The sequence below is a fragment of the Leptidea sinapis genome, chromosome 39 (assembly GCF_905404315.1).
Source record: "Leptidea sinapis chromosome 39, ilLepSina1.1, whole genome shotgun sequence".
NCBI lineage: Eukaryota > Metazoa > Arthropoda > Insecta > Lepidoptera > Pieridae > Leptidea > Leptidea sinapis.
The window spans coordinates 4,764,446-4,789,294 of record NC_066303.1 but is presented as its reverse complement, the minus strand read 5'-3'; the positions used below and the strand labels follow the sequence as shown (position 1 = coordinate 4,789,294).

The following is a 24,849-nucleotide window of genomic DNA, read 5'->3' as shown; positions in this document are numbered from 1 at the left end:
CATGTAAATTCAAATCATACTTTAAGTCCTAAAAATCAAGCCAGACTTCAAACCAAAAGAGAAGTTGAAGCTAATGTTGATAATAATTTGGGATTATTAGAACGCCAAAAAAATGATACAGATGCTAATCAAATATCAGGTACTCCAAAAATACCAGAAAAACCAAGAAGAACACAGAGAGTAATGACTGACTTGTTAAAAACTTTAAGAAGAAAAAGTGATTCTTCTGACGAAGGGAGTGGTAGATACAAGAAAATAAATAAAACAAATAAAAGAGCAGTCACGCTGATGAGCCTCCATAAAAAATATGGGCCTAGGAAAATTAAATCACTATTTCAAAGTGAAACACCGAATGTAATTGTTACTGAAGGAGGTAGTTATTTTAATACTAATTCTCAAACACACAGTTAAACTTTTTCAATATTATATTAATTCAATATAACGATATAACCACATTCGCATATTGTACATTTTTTTCACATATTTTTTGTTTCCACAACGTCACATACTATTATCTTAATCAAGTCCACTTTTCATTCATAATATACCATTTTGCATGTCTTTTACTTGTGTAATAGCTTATTAAATCAAACCAATCTTATTAATTGCACAAAATCTAAATAAGTGCAATTTATTACATTAATTTCAGCTTTATCTTTAATTAAATTTGCTAATTGCACTACGTTAAATCATTTAACTGATGTGGTCTATTTATGTTTTGCATTTTGTTTGTGGCATGTTTTAGTTGTATCATTCAAAAGGCCAGATAGAATGAATGTTAATGCTAGAGTAGAGCCTTTAAAAGAAAATCAAATAACACGAAAAAGAAAAAAACCTGGACAAAGTAAGTACGCATGATATTTATTCTATTTACTGCTTCGTACTAATATATAACTTCTAGAATTTTAATTCGTTATTATTATTGTAAAAACGATCTAAAATAAACGATATAAGAACCTATATAGTTCAATGAAGACGATTTTATAATGTTTCATTAAAAAATTCTTAACACCTAAAATGTAATCAGCGTCAAATTAAGTATACCTAGCGGGTAAATGGCGATATAATTTTTTTATAAATATTTAATTATAATAAATAATTCTTTATTATTTCAGGCCCACCTACGAATGGCGTAGATAATGCAGCAAATGGTAATTTAGGAACGGACAACCCGGGTCTGTACGAGAACCTTCCGTTCCACGGCTTACAACAACCCCCTAATAAGGTAATTATTTGAAAATATCTTTCTGATATAATTTCCTGTAAAAGCTTCTGTTTCATAATAACAAATAGACTTAAAGAAAGATAAAATTTTAAAGTTTTATACAATTGTGATTCTCTCATAGTTTTTTAGTCATTTATTTCTTTCTTTAGGTTTTAAACCTTAAGCCAGAGTATTTGTGAAATGTCGAGTATTGAAATTATTAATATTTTGTGTTGTTTAATTTAATTTAGTTCTGCTTGTTTTATTAATTTGCATTTTTTTTTCATGTTTGTTTGCTTAGCCAATACAAGCCATTCATCCTAGAATTAAAGAAACTAACACGAAACTAAAAGGCACTAGTGTTGAGTCATTACAAAAGCAACTGACTACTAACCCGTCCTTTGTACCGAGGATTGTTTGTCCGCCATTTATTCACAATGCTGCAAAATATCCCCCGACAACAGCTGAAAATCCTGAATACTCTACAGTTTATAGAACGCCAGTACTGTCCCCTATACAACAAATGTTTCCATTGCAACAAACTGTTCTTTTGAACCCATATTTACCACCAATGCCAAATTCTTATCTTAAAAGATTTCCTACGATAGATGAGGACTCGAATATTGACTCTAGAAAGTTTAGTTCCTTAAATACAAGAAGTTTTAAAGCTAAACCACCAAAGTTTCAATCTATGCGAATCGTGAGAAAACGAAATATAGAAAAATTTTATCCGAACACAGAGTATGGTGAAAATTTCAATGAAATAAATAACAATCTTAAAAATTCTGAATCCGATGATGAAAAAAATGATCAAGAAACTAATATTTATGAGAATTATCCATCACTCTTAAGAATTAAGTCTGATATCAGTGGTGTTGAAAGGTTTGAAAATTTAACAGATTCTATTCAGATTTATGAGGAAACTGGAAGTGAAGAAAATAACTTAAATGCCTCAGTTACGTCATTGAATAGACCTATTCCAGCACCAAGAACAAAGATAACACCAATATCATCACCACTAAGAACTGATCACGTATATGTTAACTTGTCAATGCCATTGATAAGTATGACCCAAAATATCTTCCAAGATACTGTAGATGCACCTATCAGAACAACCAGATCGGAGGAGAATATATCAAAGTTTGTACCGCTTAAAATAATTGATAATGTTATTAACACAAATGACACTAATCATGCTGAGAAAAATAATGAAGATAATGATGATAATTCAAAAAATGAAAAAATTATTGCGGATAAGCCGAACATTGTTGGTGCAACACCAAAGGGAACATCAATAATTTTGCCCTCAACTTCACTTGTTAAATCCGTAGTTAATCAATTAAATTGTCAAAATGTGAACAAAGTCGCTAAAAAGCAAGCTATCACACCAAAGCCCTTACAAATACCAAAGCTAACAGAAAAACCTGTGCCAAAGAAATCATTGAAACGTAGCAACTCTGTAGCAAGTAGCGTTTGTAGTGGTGAAGTAGATCAGGTATATGCGCTTTTTTTTATTTTTTATGCATCTATCATGTTCGTGGGTTTGAGTATGTGTAATAAACTAACATTGTCATTTTCATTTTTCAGAATACTAACATTCTACAACATCAGTACCTACAAAAACGGAACCATTTTCCAAATATTAGTTCAAAGGGAAAAAATAAGAAAAACTTTCAGATTCCACTTCAAAAGCATCATAGTTTTTGTTATTTCCAACCAATCAGAGTAGATAAACGAATACCAGTTGATCAAGAGAGATCTTATCATAACACTATAGGTCCTGTTATATACCAACCGACAGACAATACGGCTCAGTATTACACTAAAACCTTGAATAGAACTAGAGAAAAGAATAGTCAGAAACTAAATCGTTTAAAGAAATCAGAAAGTCTGAGAGAGAAGTTGTCTTGTGTAGGTGTTTATGATAATTACGAAAAGCCCAATTATCCTGAACCAGAATATACTGATTCAGAAAGAAAATCATATTTACAATTATTAAAAGGCAATTACATATCAAACTCATCGAGACACATAGAAAATGATCAATATAATTCAAATCTTAATACTAGAGAAGATAAGAAAAATAAGAAGTTAGTTTACGCAGACTTAGCTTTAGGTAATCATAATTTAAAGTTTAAGAATACAGTCAATTCCAATAGACATTTGTATGATACTTATACTATAGGAAATGATAGTGCTAACAAAGATACTAATATTGCTTATAAGAGTAATGTCGGAAGTAGTCAAAGAAAGGGGCAGCAGAGGAGCGAATATGCTACTCTTAAATTTAATGAAATAGACGTTTAACATACAGGTGAGTTACTCAATTTATATTAATATAACAGCGTTATATTTAATTACCTCGATAATTATATAGATGAACATGAGGATATATCATATGCTTAACCATATTTGAAATTATACAAACTTAAAACTAAAGCTAAACTAGATGTGCCAAAGCAAATTCGTAATTATTGTAAAATATTCTTATTTTCTGATATTTTAAAACTTTGTTCCAAATATTTTTCTGTTACGGTACTGTTAAACAAAACATTAAATCTTAGCTTAAATAGAAAAACATAATATTTACTTCTAATTATTTAAGCACGTGTGTATATAGTATTAAAATATAAGAATACTTTTTATTAAAAGGCATAAAGGGCATTTATTTTCTCAAAATTGATTCCTTTACAATTCTTTTTGATGTCATTTCTAATAACAACTAGATACTACTACCGCTTCGGAAACAAATAGCGCTCTGAGAGAGAAGAAGCGGCGCAAGAAACTCTCCCAGCATTTATTTTTTGCGCTCTTTTCAATAAAAATATACAATACTGTACAGTCATTTCTATCGCTATAAAATAATCACAATCTAGTCCCAGGCTGTCCGATCATTTAGATATTCAGCAGTAGAGTAATAGGATTTACGACAGAGCCATTTTTTTATAAAACATTTAAATTTATTTAAAGATAATGCCTGAACAGTGGCTAGGACTTCATTATAGAAGTGTATACATTTACCCTTAAAGCTATTATGTATCTTATGAAGCCTACTAGAATTAGTTACAAGCAATCCCTATTTCTAGTGTTATAATAATGAAAATCACTATTAAGAGCAAAAAGGTGACGATTTTTGTGAACGTATATTAAATTTTCATATTTTTATCGTTTTAATATATTGTTTTTATAGAAATACTGGAATAAATATCTTAAATCAGAAATATATTTCACACTAAAGGGAGATTTAACAATTTGTTATAATTTAATATTATTTTATATAATAATAATTCTCTTTTAGTTTTGTCCCAGACCTTACTATAACCAGGCTTGTGTCACTCCCCGTGTAGGTATCTAAATAGTAAGTACGTGTGGCAGCCTCTAAACAGTAGGCCAGCCAGTCGGGACTCACGAGCGAGCTTTGACACACGAGCGAGCTTTGTTTGTCACCTACTTTACATGGAAAAATAGATAAACATAAATAAAGCAAAGCATATTAAAGGTCATTGCGATCGAAATTTATTTTTTTAGCTTCCTAAAGACGCTGAAACAATCTAATTTAAAGTGATTATTATTATAATGAAATTACTATTTATGATGGCTACCTGTCTTATACCTATACTATGTAGGTTTGACTATTTCATGGTCTTCCAACGCATATATTACGATCTACAACGAATGTAGGTTCGACAACAAAATAATTTTGATTCAAAATTACGTTTACATACCTATTTATATTTTAGAACATACTGAGATATTTTTATAAGATCACCTTATACTAGGTAGGTATACTGTTAGGTAGAAGTCAACCCTGATGTCGTCAGAAGAGGTAAGAGTCACGCGATAGAAAGAGAGGCAACTTCTATATGAATAAAATTGTCGGTTAGTAGCGATTTGCGATCTAAATTACACCTTATTGTATGGCCGCAAGAGTCCCTACTGCTTTAATTGATTTCGAGCAGTGAGACTTTCGTACCTGTACTATTCTCTGGCTTAACATCAAAAACGTATGCATACAATTACAATTCAATTTTTTTCAAAAATTTCACTCGTCCTCACTATTTTCAGGTAATTACTATTAATTTCTAATTAATTATGTAGGTAGTACCGTGTAAAAGTAAGGCCCTTTCTCCTTTACTATTACTGGCATAAGCAAAATTTAAATTTGAATATTATATAATTTAAATATAACACTTTATAAAGGATTAAAACGCGAGTAATTGTAACTTTGTTTTTTTGTAATTGTATCTAAAATAATAATAATAATGTAACTTTTACTCAAAATCGAATGTAAAAACACACGCGTTTTAATCCTTCAAAAAGGGTTTTATTAAAATGTAACACTCGCATTAATCAAATAAAATACTTGAATATATAACATAATTAACTAATAAATACTACAATAATGTAACGTAAGCAATAGGCATGATTTTAATATGTTGTGACGTTTTCTTTTCTTTTCTAGGATCGCTTTGCTAAGAGTCAGACATACATTTTTTAAATAAAGGTAATTTGGTCATTCTAATAATGTTATCACTGTGCTGTCAATAACCGTTATGCTTTAACGTTATGGGTTTCGTGATTAACAAAGCGAGATTTGAAGCACTCATAAAATTATTAATATTGCTTTAAAAGGTTTTTGTAGAACTAATAAAAAAATAAGGGGCCGGGAGTGCCGGCAGAAGTGAAAACTTGAACAACGTTGTGTATTTTTTAATATTTTGGAATGGTTAGGGTATAATTTCGTACGAATTGCTTATATTATTTATCAGTTGAAATATACTAGCATTTATGTGATTAAATACAATATTCATTTCAGAACTATTACATTTATATTATAATAAAAAGTTAATCTCTCAGAAAAATCAACTTTCGTTCATAATTTCAACGATTGTCTTACGAATTTTCGATTAGGTCACGTGTCCTGACGCGAACATAACATTTTATACCCATCCCAAGTGTTCAACACCGCTAAAGAAGTTTTCAATTCAAAATTCTGGTAATTAAACTACTTTAAAATCGTTTGTAGACGCAATTCAAATACATAATGAAATGATTGATTCAATAATATGTAAATATAATCAGATTCAAACTTAAAAAAGTGTGTGTGTACTTGTGTATGCACGCAAGAAATTATACTTTTTTGTTAACAAAGCAAAAATCCTTAAAATTATTTCTTCTTATTGTACGTTTGTAGAAAGAACAATATTGTAAAAATCTTGCAACGATGGCTTTGAAAATTAATTATTGAATAACGAATACTTGAACCCGTTGCCTATCCTAATAATGGACGACGAAACCAAAACAAAAATAACGAATGTCGTAAACGTCAGAAACTTTTAGGAACCAACTTCACCCTGTTACTTTTGTATTACAGTGATGCGCGCGCATCTTAAATTTAAAAAAAAATTTCACTCTCATCATTTTTTCATAACGCGCCTAAAGAAGTATAACTTCAATCGTGAATATTGATTTATATCTTTTCAAGATGGCCAAATCTGAGTTTAACATCTTTTTATAATTACCGTTAATAAAGTACGTTTAACATCATTTTCCCCCATAATCCTAGAAGTTAATATTTTAACCCTCTAATATTTTCACAATATTTTATAAAATAAGTAGATTTACAATAGATAAATATTAATCCAAAACCGGGTAATATATCATCAGCATGTTATTTAACACCGACTGGATAATTATTTTACTGGCTTATCCTATTTTAAAGATATTTAAGCTATGAATAGTAAAAAACCGGACAAAAGCGAGTCCGACTCGCCTTCCGATACCACCACTAAACGATTTTAAAACTTTAAGATAACCGATGCACGCGTATGAAGGACTGAAGAAAATACAATATTTTACAACTCTTGACAGCCGTTAGATAAAAATATCGATAATAATGAAAATAAATCGAGTCTTGTAATTAGAAGTACCTCCTGTACAGTACGTTCCTGTTTGAAAACGAAATAGACGAAAGTAAAGCATAAACAACAGATTATAATTCTAAAAATGACTAGGCTATGACTCTATTACAAATTTAAAAAATATGGCTTTTAAAATGTTATAAATATAACTACAACGAGAATGCAAATCAATAGCCCGCTCGCACGGTCTAGACTCTAGAGTTAGTGTGCGTCCTGAGTCACGGCGGACCGCGTATAGCGTACTGTAGATCGAGTCGATACCTATCCTTAGCGCAAGCGGAAAAGTTTATCAACTTTGAGCGCATGTGTTTATTTAAACAACATTTTTTTGGAAACAAATTCTCACAGAGAATTAATAAGAACCTTCTGAAAAATGGTTCCTAACTTTAAGGTAACTTTTTTATTAGAACTGATAATATATGAGTTCAAAAAAATAACATCATAACATAATATGTAAGGTATTGTTCATAATCTTCACCAAGAAAGTCAATAATTTACGACATTTTACTTCACTATCCGCGAGTAAAAAACAAAATGCGCGTATTAATGAGCGCATCCGCCAGTAGAATGCGCTGTGAAATGTGCACGCCCGCTCGCACTCCGGACACGTTCAAACATGTCGAACATTTGTTTAATGCGCCGTTCATTCCGCCTGCGCGGTGCGCTGCCACTCAGGACGCAGCCTTCGGGATTAAACTAAGCGGAATTTAAACTTCATATAATTATATTTATTCATTTAAATAGATTTAGATTTCCGCAAAATTCCGCCTATTGCTTCTAAGAACCGATCAAACCAACTTTATTACTTTAGTGTGCGTGACAAGCTACATCTAACACACGCGATTTGTGTGTCGCTTTGTATTAGTGTGTGTACATTGCTCAAAATAAAGGTTAACAGTCCACCTCAATTTTAGATTTTTAGATCCTTAGATCATTTATACCTCTAGATAGACAGTGACAGCTGTAAAAAACGTCGACAGTTAACCTTCACTTTGAGCGATGCACGCACACTAACACTAAATGAGATACAAATACCAAGTGTAAGACGCAGCTTGTCACGCACACTAAAGTAAAAAACCTGGCCTGTTTTCATCGGTTTTCTAGCATTCTTTCTTATTCATTTCAACAAATATAATGATAATTACTACGGATGATGGTAAAATAAAATCCTGAATAAATAAATATTATTAATAGATTTAAATCCGCTTGTTCTATAAACCAAAATAACTGTAGAGGTCCAAATTATTAAAATAGTAATATTTTTTTTAATCCTTTCAGCCCTACAGACCAGACGACCAGTTCATATACGCAGATGCGGACATGAAGGACTACGGTCCAATCAACTATAAGGCGGCCTCGATATACGCTCAGATGAAAAAAGTCAAGGATCAACAGAAAATGCAAGAAATTTACGACAAACAAAACCCCGATGACGATATGTTATAGTTTATTTTTTACACTTTACTAAGCTGTTCGAAAAGGGATCACTGCTCGTGGAGTTAGTGTCATTAGCAAAGCAAGGAATTTTATAAATGAAAGCATTTTTTGGATACAATCAATCAAAAAGCTATTTATGATACATGTCTGACGCTGAGATATATAGGGCATACTTAGACATTACTTACATAAAACTATTAAGCGATTTTTAATTTGGTATTGGAATGAGACTTAACATCTTATGTCTCAAGGTGACGAGCTCAATTGTAGAGCCGCTCAGAATTTTTGGGTTTTTCAAGAATCCTGAGCGGTACTACATTGTAATGGGTAAGGCGTTACCAATCACCATCAGCTGAACGTCCTGCTCGACTCGTCCTATAATTTCATAAAGAAAAACTCGATGCGATGTTTGACCTAACGTTCTAGATTAGTCTGAGGAAAGTGTAAACTGTACGCTCTATAAATTGGTTGGTGTAACGAATTTTTTTTTTAGAAAATATCGTCAAACAGCTTGGTGTTACTGGCTTAGCTCCCTGTTTCTTAATATCTTTGAGCTGCTAATTATTTCTTATTTTAGTTTGTATTTTATAGTCAACTGAATTGATTTTTATTTAAAATACAATTTATTAAACTAAGGCTGGGTTGCACCAACAACCTAATATTAAAGCACCGGTTAAGCGAAAAATTGGTTTGGTTTGTTGGTCATTTGACATTTTTCAGATGACATCATATCTTAACTGTTTACCGTAACCGTCTAATCTTTGCCGGTAAAATTGTTAATGTTAAATAGCTAAATAATAGCGATCTGTCAAAAGTTTCATATAAATAATGGATATTGACAAGATATGTCACATTTTAACTTTAACTATGCCAAGGAATACGATTGTGCAACACATTGCGCAGTCTATGTTAAAGTCAGTGTTACTGTTACCGTTAAATTTGATTTAAACTTTAACAATAACGGCTAATATGATGCAAGCCAGCCTTAGAAAAGTATGTTCCAGTTGACGGATGTTTTATCTAGATATTACTGATTTACTGAAACGTATCATCTTATGTGTCAACGACATGGTTCAGAATTCGGTACGATCAGATCTAAGACAAAATGACATCCGATCAGACTAATATCAAACATTGAAGCTTTGGGAATTTTAATCACTATACAGCGTGTTACAAAATACCCCGCAAAAAATATAGTTAATTATCAAAGCCATAAATTTTGACAACCCTAGTAAGCTGTCATGTTAGGGAACCAGATTATTAAACAGAAAGGCCTGCGTACCTATTTTTTACCTAATAATTGTCTACTTTAATAGTTTTTTTTTTATTTTTCATTCATAAATGTTTGCTACCTCAATACAAGGATGTCATTATACTCAAGTAATGGCTTTAAAAAATGTCTTGTTGGAGAAAATGGTTATGTGATGGACCGTTGGTTGCTGAGATGGAACAGCGTGTTGTATTGGTTTTCGCATCAGTGATACCAACGATGGTGCGAAATGCCACACAAGCCATATCCCGACGAGCGAGGTTGTGTATTGAGCAAGGCGGAGCACACTTTGAGCCGTGTCTGTAAATTTCACGTTTATTATGAAAAGTAAGTATTCGTTTAGGTTAGGTCTCTTAAGATTTTTGACGTCCCACGATTAAGGTCGAAATGTAGGTAATTTTTTTTTATTCTTTAATTTTACTAAAATAGTGTTTGCACATCAGTCAAAATAATATTTTATTTTTTATCTTTTTGGGTATGTTATTCAGCGTTACTACAGTTCTTAAATATGTAAATGGACTCGTTATAAGGCCCCATTTAACCTCCAATCGGCTTTACGGGTAGTTTTGTAACACCCTGTATTATTTTATTAAATTCTATTATGGTGTCATAAAACAAAAGATATGCATATATTTTGTTAAAGTTGTTTGTCTGTAACTCGATTCTGTTGACTATATAATTAAATGCTTGCAAATGTTTATTGCTTTAGCCGGCCTAAAATCTCACAAATTGTTAAGTTATTATCGTTAAGAATTAATACAATGAATAAATTTCTCGAGTTGCGTCCACATTACTTAAGACCTAATATCTCATTATACAATTGCCAAATGAATTGAGACCGTTTTCAACGTAGAATATTATAGAACATTGTAAACATTGATAAGTGATTTTAGATGGAGCATTGCTTTAATACTAATGATAAAAGAAAATTTATTGAAGTTGGATTTCTTTGCGGAAATCCATAATTATCCAAATGTTTTGAGTTTTCTTTAGTGTTAGATATAAGTATAGATATTGAGTCTCGTGCCAGTCAACATCTCCTGACGATGCCTCGTGTAGAGGCGAAACACGTGTCGAATTGTTTAAGGACAAATATTGGCGGAATTAACGCTAAATAAAACTAAAACATTGGATACTAATGATAAAATTAAATAAATCTATCCTCTTCAAACAAGGCCCTTAAATTGCTGGTAGGACCTATTAATAATTTGAATAAATGCTGATAAAATGCATAGTTCTAAAACTAATACGAATTTTAGTAAGTATGCAACAATATTAGATTACTATATTAGAAAAAAATACTGATATTTATAGTTAGTGTTCAGTAAACCAGTGGGAGGCTCCTTTGCACACTTGCACTCCTTTGTACCACAACGGCGCCTATTTCTGCCGTGAAGCAGTAATGCGTAAGCATTACTGTGTTTCGGTCTGAAGGGCGCCGTAGCAAGTGAAATTACTGGGAAAATGAAACTAACACCTTATGTCTCAAGGTGACGAGTGCAGTTGTAGTGCCGCTCTGAATTTTGGGGTATTTCAAAAATCCTGAGTAGTAGGCCATCATCCAAACGACCTGCTCGTCTCGTCCCTTGATTTCATAAAAATAAGTAAAATTGTAATAAATTAGAATAAATTTTATCGTGCAACGTAAACCAATGGATTGCGTTTGCAGATTTCTGTGGATACAGTAAAAAAAAAAATGTTTATTTTATTACTCGTTGTTTTATCTTTGCAATGCTCTATGTAAGATATTAAATTCAATTAATGTAAATGTGTATAATAATGACATTGTAAATAATAGTTTTCGTATTGTGAAAATATAAGGAAAATTGTTACACTTTTAGCAAAATGTAATATTTGGATAGAGTAAGTGACACTATATGTTTTAAATGTTCAAAATGGTTTGAAATGTTGTTCAAAATGTTTTTGAAAACAATTTATAACAATTGCAGTTAGTACACCTTCGTAAGATGATCTTTGAGGCTCGATGTATCGAAGCTGTTATACACAAATTTCATATCTCCGTCCAACGGAATTGCTTAAAATATACCAAATTACTTAAACTAAGTTGAATGAGTCCAAAGATTTTGACTTAAGATTAGTTTAGGTCATGTGAAATGCTTTGTATTGAATTCATCGAGAATTATAATTCAATTATTTTTTTTTTAGCTTGACTCTAGAATAATTATGACTGCTTTTATTTTAACCACTTCATTGGATTAAACAATTTCTTACTTTTAAAGTGATATCCCTTAATTCTGGGATTAATTAAATCAAATTTGTATTCAAAATTTATGAACGATTAAGGACTCGAACCCGCAACCTCTCGGGCTCTGTCCGAGCGCTCTTCCAACTGAGCCAACCGTTCGACTGACGTATAGTTCGTAAATCTTGGTATGTCTTGTTCAACTCTCATGTTGTGGTATCCATTCCGAGAGGTCGTGGGTTCGAGTCCCGCTTTGTCCATAAATTTTGGTTAGAAATTTAATTTTTGTGTTTACTTTTTATTGAAAGAAAATATTTTGATTCCATGTCCACTTGATAATGAACTAACTTTATTTTGCCTATCTCTAAATAGCTCTCCAATAAGTGCACGTTTAGGTTTTGAGTAATTTACAAATCTATTTAGCCCACCTAACATTACTAAGCATAATATTTTTTACTATATAAATCATACAATTTACCCTTATTTTTAAATAAAACCAAAATACTATAGAACTTTAATGTATTTCATAAAGAAAGCTTAACTTTACACATGGACATAGCTACAATGAATGAAGAATTTTGTAATATTTTCTTTTTTATATTTTACATATTTGTTCTTAATAAATTGTGATTATGACAAATACAACGATTTTAATTTTAATTTGCGCACTCATAGAAAAATCTTGTCTTTATAAAGAAATTGTAAAGTCTCTTTCACATAGAATTAGTCAAAACACGTTTTTAACTAAGAGAAACAATTTTTGGCATGTAGCAAAAATAAGTTATTTATTGCTGTGCTTAAAATGGGTATTTCTAAGAACTTGAGACGACAAAACATTCATTTTAGTACACCGTTTTAAAATATGGTAACTTAATTACTTAAAAATCTATTTAAAAGTAGTGTTGCATATAATAAAACATAATATTCAATGTCATTTAACATTCGTAGCAGCATAACAACAGAATTGACTGTTTTTTAAGTTTTTAATAAAGAGTATTGATATCATTTGAAATAAGTAACCGCTAACCGCTGCGGTATTCTATGTGAAAGATGCTTAATACTTAAGACTAATTTAGTATGCACAAGTAAGGTTTATTGTACTAATGTAAATAATAATAAATTAATGTAATAAAACTGGAAATTATCAATGAGTTGATAATTTTAGAGTTTATTCGTTATAAATGTAACTCATCACAAAATGTTTAATATACATGTAAATTATATGAATTAAATTTGATTAAATAAATTAGTACCTAGCCACTTATGATAATTTCAGAAATCGAAGTTGAATAATTGAAATAATCCTGAACAACTCTCGATATCAGAGAGAATGTGAAATGTTTAATTTAAAAAAAAAATAACTGAAGCCACTGTTTCGGAAATTTCGATACAATACAAAATTTATACAAGTATAAATTATCCGTAAATATGCAATCACGAAAAAAGTATGGTCTGTTTAATCTAATTATTATTGTAGGAAATTACTCTTGCCTAACTTAAGAACAGTTAACAGAATTTAATTAGTTTAATTCATATGAATATATTCATGATAAGTTTTGTACATAATGCAATTTGTTGTAATAATAGTGTTCATAATAAATAATTTATGGATTTTTCTTTTGTGTTTTATTATCTATTCTCATGAATTATTTATCCTGAAGACTTAAATAACAAGTTAAAACCGTTTCAAAGAAACTGGGGCAAAAAGAGAGTTGAAAAAGACATATTTAACAAGATTTATCAACGTTATGTCACTCGAACGGTTGGCTCAGTGGAAGAGCACTCGCACGGAACGCGAAAGGTCACGGGTTCCAGTCCCGCAACGTTCAGAAATTTTGTTAATTAATTTAATTAATTAAAAATGAAATTACCGTCATTCAACACACAACAGGTAACTAAAATTTCAACTAATTTAACCGAAGCGCGTGCCTTATTATAATTTGTGAACTTATTGAAAAAAAAAAAAACAAAACGTAATACCACTTGGTGCTTGCCACAATGCTGTTTACAACAAAATTTACAAAATTAATGAAAATCGCATTAAAATCGGTTTAGCCGTTTTGAGATAAGTGTAAACTAATGCGAAAATACGGGGGCAAAACTTTTTAACACTATAAAAACATAACTTGGCCTCATTTCCATAAGAACAGTGTCAACATTCTGTATGAATTCTTAGGTATTATTTTTAAATATTTAATGTACCCACATTTACGAAATTTCAAAATATATAGATTTTTACCAGTAAGAGTACTTATTAAAAATACTATTTTACCTCTCAGGCTCAAAAATGGTGTCTTTGTATAACTCTTGAAAATTTTAGCACATTAACAATATAAATTTTAATCTAACAAATAACGTCTTCGGTAGTATAGTGGTAAGTATCCCCGCCTGTCACGCGGGAGACCGGGGTTCGATTCCCCGCCGGAGAGAATATTTTTTGCTTTTAATTTTTTTTTTATTAATTTATGTAGCTATATTTTTGCTTTTATTTTTTTTTATTAATTTATGTAGCTATGCTAAAAAGTTAACTAGCAACTGTTTTGAATATGATTTTAATATAAACAGACGTCAGAATGCGAAATACCACCCGTATCTTGCTTTTTCGAGAGACTCTTGCCTCGCACAGCCACTTTGTGGAGTCAATATTACCGGCTGCAGTTTTACCGAACCGATACGACTTAGGGACCTTCAAAATAAGAGCATACTCCTAACTTAAAGGCCGGCAACGCATCTCACCCCTCCTCATCACTGAGCCTCTTGCCCGTTTTCTCCCTCTTAAATAAGAAAGATGTATTTCGCATTTCAGACAGTTTAATAGTAGACTCCTCAAAGAGATTATTATTTAGAAAGAAGGAAAAATTTACAGAGTGAATTTTTACGATGCGCGCGCACACCGTCACGCAAATTCGACATCCTGATGTTAGCTGGTCAACTAGACCATTTGTATCATACTTCAGCTATTATAAGCCTCTTGTAAGTCATTATGTATGAACCACATCCAATGGACGAGAATTAAATAAAATTCAATATGTATGAGTTTAAAAAAAACATTGCGTGCGTACAAAGTACACATGTCAGAAGTGAAACCTGCATGGTGCATAAACCTCTAAACTGCATATGAATTCCTGGTACATGTTGCTAGGATGACACATATCAACCGCTATGAAAGAAATTCCTACCACCACTAATATATATAATAATATATTCTCCTGGTCTCTATGTAGTAATACGTCGTGCGCTTGGAGTCAGAATATATTAAGGTATACTCGCGCCATACTTAAGACAATCTCTTCTTTAACTATGACCGCCTGGTACCAAAACATTGTATTATGCTTCCTATCTCATTATCTCCCATGTTAAATAAAATTATGAATTTTAATCACTATACAGCGTGTTACAAAATAACCCGTAAAAATATAGTTAATTATCAAATCCAAAAATTTTGTCAACCCTAGTAAGCTGTCATGTCAGGGAACCAAATTATTGAACAGAAATACCTGCGTACCTATTTTTTAATTTTTCATTCATAAATTTTTGCTACCTCAATACAAGGATGTCATTATACTCAAGTCAGTACTTGGTTGGCGAGATGGAACAGCGTGCTGGATCGGTTTTCGCAAAATTACAAATAAATTAATTAATTAAAAATGAAATTACCGTCATTCAACACACAACAGGTAACTAAAATTTCAACTAATTTAACCGAAGCGCGTGCCTTATTATAATTTGTGAACGTATTGAAAAAAAAACACAAAACGTAATACCACTTGGTGCTTGCCACAATGCTGTTTACAACAAAATTTACAAAATTAATGAAAATCGCATTAAAATCGGTTTAGCCGTTTTGAGATAAGTGTAAACTAATGCACAAATACGGGGGCAAAACTTTTTAACACTATAAAAACATAACTTGGCCTCATTTCCATAAGAACAGTGTCAACATTCTGTATGAATTCTTAGGTATTATTTTTAAATATTTAATGTACCCACATTTACGAAATTTCAAAATATATAGATTTTTACCAGTAAGAGTACTTATTAAAAATACTATTTTACCTCTCAGGCTCAAAAATGGTGTCTTTGTATAACTCTTGAAAATTTTAGCACATTAACAATATAAATTTTAATCTAACAAATAACGTCTTCGGTAGTATAGTGGTAAGTATCCCCGCCTGTCACGCGGGAGACCGGGGTTCGATTCCCCGCCGGAGAGAATATTTTTGCTTTTAATTTTTTTTATCTTGCATTTTCGAGAGACTCTTGCCTCGCACAGCCACTTTGTGAAATCAATATTACCGGCCACAGTTTTACCGAACCGATACTACTTATGGACCTTCAAAATAAGAGCATACTCCTAACTTAAAGGCCGGCAACGCATCTCACCACTTCTCATCACGGAGCCTCTTGCCCGTTTTCTCCCTCTTAAATAAGAAAGATGTATTTCGCATCTCAGACAGTTGAATAGTAGACTCCTCAAAGAGAAAGAAGGAAAAATTTACAGAGTGAATATTTACGATGCGCGCGCACACCGTCACGCAAATTCGACATCCTGATGTTAGCTGGTCAACTAGACCATTTGTATCATACTTCAGCTATTATAAGCCTCTTGTAAGTCATTATGTATGAACCACATCCAATGGACGAGAGTTAAATAAAATTCAATATGTATGAGTTTAAAAAAAAACATTGCGTGAGTACAAAGTACACATGTCAGAAGTGAAACCTGCATGGTGCATAAACCTCTAAACTGCATATGAATTCCTGGTACGTGTTGCTAGGATGACACATGATTTCAACCGCTATGAAAGACATTCCTACCACCACTAATATATATAATAATATGTTCTCCTGGTGTCTATGTAGTAATACGTCGTGCGCTTGAAGTCAGAATATATTAAGGTATACTCGCGCCATACTTAAGACAATCTCTTCTTTAACTATGATCGCCTGGTACTAAAACATTGTATTATGCTTCCTATCTCATTATCTCCCATGTTAAAATTATGAATTGATGTGACAGTTTCTTTTTACTGTCGCTTTTTCGTTTCATCGACTTTCAAATCACATCGATGATAAAGAAGTTTTCATTTCAATAGTATGCATATTTCTGTCTCATTCTTTTGCCGGCTTCATGCTACACATTTTTGTATTTGTGTCTCTTTCTTACCTGTCGTTTTTTCCGTTGCATCCGGTTTGAAATCACAGCGATTCTAAAGAAGTTTCACTTCAAAAAAACATGTATGCAAATCACACGTAGAAAAGTGAAACCTTCAAAAGATTTGGCTTCAAGATAATAAGACGAATGTAAAATTTCGGAAAGAGGATAATTGTAGGTTTTAGTAATGATCATAGTGATACGATATTTGATAATTATTTTACATTTTATTCATATAAATATTACAAAGATTTATTTAGACTCAGATCTTACATTTTTGATAATAATAATATAAGATGCTTATGGTAACTAAAATATCAAATAAATACTTTGGTCTTAATATGATCAATATATCTTTGGAATACTGCGTCAATTACTGTTTTTGATCTTGTTGTTGATACAGTGCGACTGCTGCACATTTTTAAAATAAATTTCGTCCAAAAGCTCAAACACCGCGGTATCCGATGCAAAATTTACATTAAACCTCTGAACTGCATATGAAGTCCTGGTACATGTTGCTAAGATCACACATGATTTCAACTCAACTCCAACCGCTATGAAAGACTTTATTATTACCGCTACCATTTTTATGTTCTGGTGTCTATTACGTCGTGCGCATGAAGTCATCATATATAAGACAATCTAATATAATCGTCTGTTACCAAAACACTGTAAATTGCTTTCTTTCTCAATTCCTCCTTTTACTGCCACTTTAAATCATTTTTGGTTATGTTTAATACCTTTTTTATTACAATATTTTTCTATATACAAATGTAAAATAGCACGTGGAATAAAATTTTAAGGATTCTTGTTTTGTTACTTAAATTTATTAAACCTGGATTTTTGTTTGGAGTGGGTTAATACAGTAGCGCGGGACAGTTCATACAATTCTTCAAATATTGGGTATAAAAGGTTGATTTAACAGGACTCCTAAGGCACCATAGAAGGGATCAGGCCCAAATTGAGTACTTTTGGCACTAATTCTTGCTAATTCGTCAGCGCTTTCATGTGGGAGGGAGTGGGAGGCTCCTTTGCACAGGATGCCGGCTAGATTATGGGTACCACAACGGCGCCTATTTCTGCCGTGAAGCAGTAATGTAGACATTACTGTGTTTCGGTCTGAAGGGCGCCGTAGTTAGTGAAATAAATGGGTAAATGAGACTTAACATCTTATGTCTCAAGGTGACGAGCGCAGTTGTAATGCCGCTCAAAATTTTTGGGGTTTTTCAAGAATCCTGAGCGGCACTGCGTTGTAATGGGCAGGACGCATGAATTACCATTAGCTGAACGTCCCTTTATTTCATAAAAAAATAAAACATGTCCTGGGACCCAAAAGTATAAGTAAGGTTTTTAACCAGTCCTCTCTTAAAAGGATCTCAAATACAATATTATTGTTAAATTCATATGTTTTGGTAGCATGGCGTCACTAACCAAAAAAATAAAATATAACAAATTGAAATCTAGAAAGAAGAAGACTCTGTGTTTTTTTCTACCTATTGCTAGCATTTTTTATGTAGTAAGTAGTACAGTATCTATAGGTCAGCTCTTTCAATAAAACACATTTTTGAGTATAGATGTTTATTTAAATTTAAAATATCACAGTTAATTTTGTCAATCATTGTCTAAGGAAAAGTTTTTCTTCCGTCCGTATGACTTACATACAATTCTGACTTTCCAATTGTACCACCTAATCTAACTAGTACCTTATTGTAAAAAAATAATTAACACTACTACATAGCAACCTATATTTCATATTATATGAGAGAGCTTAAATAATTTATACGTCTAGAAAGACTCAAAAACTGTGAAAACGTCAAACAAAATAGCAGCGAACTGTCAGCATCTATTTTCAGCAGCACAAGCACACTAATACAAAGTGGGAATAATAAACTTGGCCTGTTGTCATGCGTTGGCTAACAGCAAAAGGTTATATCTAGACGTATTAATTATCTAAGCCTCTCAGTTATAAGTTTTTCTATAAATCTCACCGTATGTATTTTCTGCTTATGGTCTATGTGGTATAAAAAATATGTAAAAACTTTCTAATGAATATATTACCTGCTAGCTTAACCTGACCACGCTTCGAAGTAACTCAATTATTAAAGATATTTTTAATCGGATTTCCTTAAATTCTTTGCTTAGTGGGCGAAATCGAAAAAGAGGGAGCATACTAAAATCCACGCCAATCAATTTATTTACTGATTTTGATTTGAATAAGAATTGTTTTTGAACTCAAAAATACGAAGACCGCCGAGCCTCAAGTTGAATTATCACTATCTATAAAAACCTGTATTTTAATAGTTTTACATTTTTTTAATCAAATAATTCTTACCATTGTCATTTAAATCACACCAGTCCATGTCACAGATTAACAAAATGGCACTTCATACGAGTATGTATATTAGCAGGTGTAGAATTATATTATCCCATAATTAAACTTAAATTATGATGTAGCATGAAACTTAAAAAGAGACAATAATAGGTAGATACATGCAACAATATCGTGCCTCTGACAGATTTTATTGAAAATCGACTAATAGATTACTAAACTGTATAAACAATTTATTATATAAGATCTACATTACCATAGTGATTAGCAATCTTATCCTACTACTGACATTGAGATGGAGATTAGTAAATAATCCAATACACACTACAAGGATTAGTAGTAATCTTAACAATATTCAAAGTTTACGTTACAATATTTCAGTGTCGCTGTAGGTACATTCCTTATTTACTATAATATTATTATGTCGTAATCAAGAACGTCGAGCCACATAATGTTTCAGTACTCGTCTTGCAATCTTCAATGCATCAATGATTCCAATCGCGCGGCGTGCAGTGCAAGTGCGGTCGAGTTCGGACGCCGGGCGAGAGCCGAGCAGGCAGTCAGTAAGGAACTATCGAGCGAGGCGGTTGTTTCGCACACGCATGCCGGAAACGCCACGTTCTTATTAACTATCAAAAGGCTTTGTAAAGTGTATCTACCATTACAATTGTAACGTTTATAAGACAGCTGTGTCTTAGTTGCTGTCGTGTTCAACGCTCATAAAAAATGGACAACCACGAAGGAATTATCCTTGGAAAGGTCTTGATGAGAAAAGTTTAAAATCAGAGTTTAGGTTACCAAGTGGTCAAACATTTACCATAGAATTACATTGAAAATGAGGTTTATTCACTAGAATATGCCAACAATGGCTAAATTGGCTCAAAGCCTAAACACATCATCCAATTTGATTTGGCCGAACCATTGGACACGGTCTGGTAGTGAACGATATTCAATGGTATGTCGCACAAAATTATTATTATTACCGTCCAGACCGTGCAAAGTAAGAAGTCCGATGCTCCGGCCGTTCCAAATCCGATCATGTGATGAGGGTATAAATCAGGCATACACGAAAAGGAGAGATGCAAGAGACGGGTCATCACTAGTAACACAATAACATGTACAACGTTATGAAGTTATACTAAAACTATTTTTCGACGATTTTCATTTACTGCACTCAAGGGACGACCAGCTCTTTAATAAACTATTTGATATTCGCCATACACTGACGGCAACAGTGACTCATGTGTGTGATAAAAACGGCGTGAGATAAAACAATCATAAACTGATAAAAACAGTTTTTTCCGCATTCGAATATATCGTGTGAATGAAATAACTTCCTTATCCAGCATGCGGAAACTATTAACGAATTAAAATGAGCCATTATCACACATTCAGATAAACTAGACATACGTGATGAAAACCAAGTACCTCCTAAACTGAGAAATGATTTGACGCTGAGATCTGTAGACTTTACTTACGTAAGACTTAGCTGAATTGACGCTTAGCGTAACCTTTTATTTCGTTTTTACAGTCAATTGACATCTGAAATTATGCTGAGCTTATAATAAGAAAGCCCAATACAAAAGCCAAATTCGCGTTTTGTCACACTCAGCTAACGGCCGATCCCAATATACTATCTACAGATAGAGAAAGACTTCTACCTTCTACATTCAGTAATTAGCTGTCAATAATCTGAAGCTGTCCCAATATACCCGATAAGTCATTCTTATCGCCTTATATTGGGACGCGTGAATTGCAATTTCCATACAAACTTCTATCGCTGGTAAGCTATACGTCGTCCCATTGACGTGTACGGATAAGGCGAGTTACCGTCGATAAGTTTATTAGGACAGAAAAGTCAACGATAGTTACGATATTTATCTCAAGTAAGAGATAGACTGAATATTGGGAACAGCTGTAAATCTATGTTCGCTCTATTGATCTTAGCCTGAGAGTTTTTGGTTTTTGCAATTATAAGGCTACGAACAACATCTTATACAGTATCTAATTGAGCAAGCTTGTGTTAAGTTTTGTAAGTCTACACGACGAATGAATATCTAGCGCGACCGTATGGCCTAGACTTATTGATTTTAAAAAGAGCGCAATAAAAGAATGCTAGGAGAGTTTCTTGCGCCGCTTTTCTCTCAGAGCGCCATTGGTTTCCGAAGCGGTAGTAGTATCTAATATAATAGAAATGACAGAAATAAAGAATTCTATAGGAATCAATTTTGAGAAAATAAATGCCTTTTATGCCTTTACTGAACCCCCGACTGAATCAAATGTACTGGTTAATCAGCAACGTAAAACTCAGCTTAAACCATTTGACACGTGAGAATACTACATGAGGCATCCTCGTAAAGTACTCTCGTTACAGAGTTCAGCGTATGTTATTATTGTAAAGTTGTTAGTTGCATTCTGCGTGTAGATTGTAGACTAACAAATTTTAGCAGAATTAATACTTAAGACAACTGATACCATTAAGATTGCTATATATTTCTGTAAAATAACGCCAATACAGCTATTTCTTATTTTTTACAATTTCCAGTATATTCAAAATCGTCTGATTGCATCCTAAAACAAGTTTTAGGAGGTATTTGATTTATATGTATTAAGTCATAACAACAGACACACAACAATTAAAAATATATTCAAATGAACAATGGCTTTAAAACTAAATTTGTATCCAATAGACGAAAGTAAGTACATTTTCAAATTTCTGCTCACGAATTACCCCTGAATCCAAGATATTCTTTTAGGAACAACTTATGACTAGGTACATTAGTGCTTAAATAGAAATAATAGAATATTGGCCTTAATCTCAAATAACATAGAAGTCATATTCGCCTCTGCCGAAATACACATAATCAGAACACCACTTCCTCGCCTGAAGGTCCGTAGAACAGCAGGCGGGGTACGCAAGTCTGGACTTGGTCAGTTTTGCACATCGCTGACATAAATCTAGCAGCTCATCCTAGAACAGATAAAAGAAATAAACCCATAAATTTCTATGGTTACATTTGAGTATTCTACTTTTGATTAGATTAACTTGATAATTTGTGCTCAGGGAGAACTCGAAAATTTAAAAAAGATTAAAGCTTCTTTGACGTAGAAGGTTTACTATATTATAGTAGTTTTTATAGAGGATTATGAATAAGGCATGGTTCTTGTCTGGTTCTGCGTAGGCTACCCAAAATTGTATAATATTACATTAAATAACGTTAAGTTGCTATATGTTTTAAGAGATACGATGGGAGTTTCTTATCTTCTCCCCATGTCAAAGCCCTTTTACGAACTGATGTAGTTTCACGACGTTTTCCAAGTGTTGTTGCAATATATTATAATACTGTCACTCTCTATGGTAAATAAATACATTTCTGTTTCTATTTCTATTTGCATTACAGAGATGGCTTCGAGAATATTATGTCATATTTAATACCACTTTAACTCATTCAACTTAAAAAATAAACTAAAACGTCTTACTGGTGTACATCTAAAATGTGTTTTTACGAATATTGACACACTTTTACACAAATTATCTAGCCCCAACGACATATTTAATATTACCTTAAATATTAATAGAAGCATCCATGGCTCACAAACAAACATCCCTATTCACTATATAAATGTTTGCACCGACCGGGATTCGAACAAGGGATCTTTAGCTCAGTAAACAATGACAGTGACCATTAAACGAATGACCTATCTTTATATATATATTTCTTGTGTGCGTGTGTATGTCACTGAACTCCTCCTAAACGGCTGGACCGATTTTGATGATTTTTTTTGTTTGATCCAGTGAATTTGAGATTAGTTTAGATTCTCAATACAATCGACATATAATTCTCCTACGTTTGTTAGTGATCTCCTCCTAACGTCTGGACCGTTTTTAAAGCTTAACACGTATGTACAGGGCAACGTCTGTTGGGTCAGCTAGTATGTTATATAGTTGCAGGCGGTACCTTGACTCTTGAAGCCATTAAAAAAAACTGTTATTGTAAACAAAGTAAGTAAGTTATTACAAACTAAGTCGAATAAAACGTTTCATACGAACGCTGCCTTAACGATCAGAGATATAATATGATTGTTTTATATTACATTATATTTATTAGATACATTCATGTGGCAGGCAGCATTGTAACAACATCCAATATGATTCCACTGGTGAATGTAGACGAAGTCGCGGGTAACAGCTACTTATATTATAAAAATGTTGATAATAATAATAATGAGGTTACTGACATGTGGTATGTTGATTCAACAATAATTGTCCCAATAGTCGTTTCCGTTAACGGTCTTATAGCAAAGAGCCTCGACCATCATCTCAAGAGGCTCTCATTTAATAACTGGATAAAGGGTCAGTTACAGAAAGCAGCTGTTTTGGGAACGGCACGCATCGTGCGGAAGTTCCTCAGTCTGTTGCCCTAACCACCGGCGGAATTGTTGTGAACCAACGCCGGCGGGACTCTATTTTTTATATTTGTAATATTGTTTTTTATAAATATGTTATATATATAAATGTAGAAAATAAGATGAAATTGTAATAAAGAGAATAATAATAGTGATCCGAAAGCTGATCGAAGTATACAAATTTTTAATGATAAGTTCTCTGCTTTTCGGTATAAGCTTCGGAAATTGATATGTTGCTAGACTATGTGGCTTGTAATATTTTAGTTCTGCCGTATTTAGGTAAAATAAGTTTTGATAATTTTAATTAATTTTCACTTAATAGAAACAAATTATATAATTGTATTGTTTCTCATTTTATAATTGTATTGTACTCGTATTATATTTTACACAAATAAATTTTAAAAAACAAAATTTTACGAACGATGCGGGATTCGAACCCACGACCTCCGGCGTTCCGTGCCGGTGCTCTAACCAACTGAGCTAACCGTTCAAGTGCCGCCTCGTTATAAAATTCTGTTTGCTTTGTTCAACTCTCAGGATGTAGCTTTTTTTTGTGTATTAATCCTAGAAGTGAGGGTTATCACATTAAAAACATAACATATAGATTATATTTTTATCTTAGTATTAGTTCTTATGTTACACTTAAAATTCAAAAATTATGTATAGGTATGTTATACTTGCATGTGGTCGTTGCCTGTAAGTGCAATAATACTTAGACTTGTTTAGAATAATATTTAATGTAATTAGTTAGTGATTGTGCTGGCTATTCTAATATATAAATAAATAAATAAAATATCAGATGATAAAATTCAATATTGTCAAAGACATAATTGTCTCAAATACATGTTTTAATCTCTTTAAATATCGTTAATGTAATCACGCCCTAAAAATATCAGCTATGTGACCCCCGATATAGTTTAATC

At 32.3% G+C, this 24,849-nt stretch overlaps 2 protein-coding genes and 2 non-coding genes across 4 annotated transcripts in view; 3 read left to right on the top strand and 1 right to left on the bottom strand.

Moving 5' to 3' along the window:
- The window catches only part of LOC126976185 (ceramide phosphoethanolamine synthase), a 389,843-nt gene that overhangs the window by 236,593 nt on the left and 128,401 nt on the right, over nucleotides 1–24,849 (bottom strand). The window lies entirely within an intron of this gene.
- On the top strand, nucleotides 14,393–14,464 carry Trnad-guc (transfer RNA aspartic acid (anticodon GUC)). Its single transcript has one exon. It is a non-coding gene; the product is annotated as a tRNA-Asp (tRNA).
- Trnad-guc (transfer RNA aspartic acid (anticodon GUC)) lies at nucleotides 16,177–16,248 on the top strand. Its single transcript has one exon. It is a non-coding gene; the product is annotated as a tRNA-Asp (tRNA).
- The window catches only part of LOC126976047 (uncharacterized), a 37,759-nt gene continuing 32,880 nt past the window's right edge, over nucleotides 19,971–24,849 (top strand). Inside the window, exons 1-2 of the mRNA XM_050824190.1 lie at nucleotides 19,971–20,082; nucleotides 20,915–20,997. Of these exons, the coding sequence (XP_050680147.1) occupies nucleotides 19,971–20,082; nucleotides 20,915–20,997 (195 nt within the window). The remainder of the gene's footprint in view (nucleotides 20,083–20,914; nucleotides 20,998–24,849) is intronic.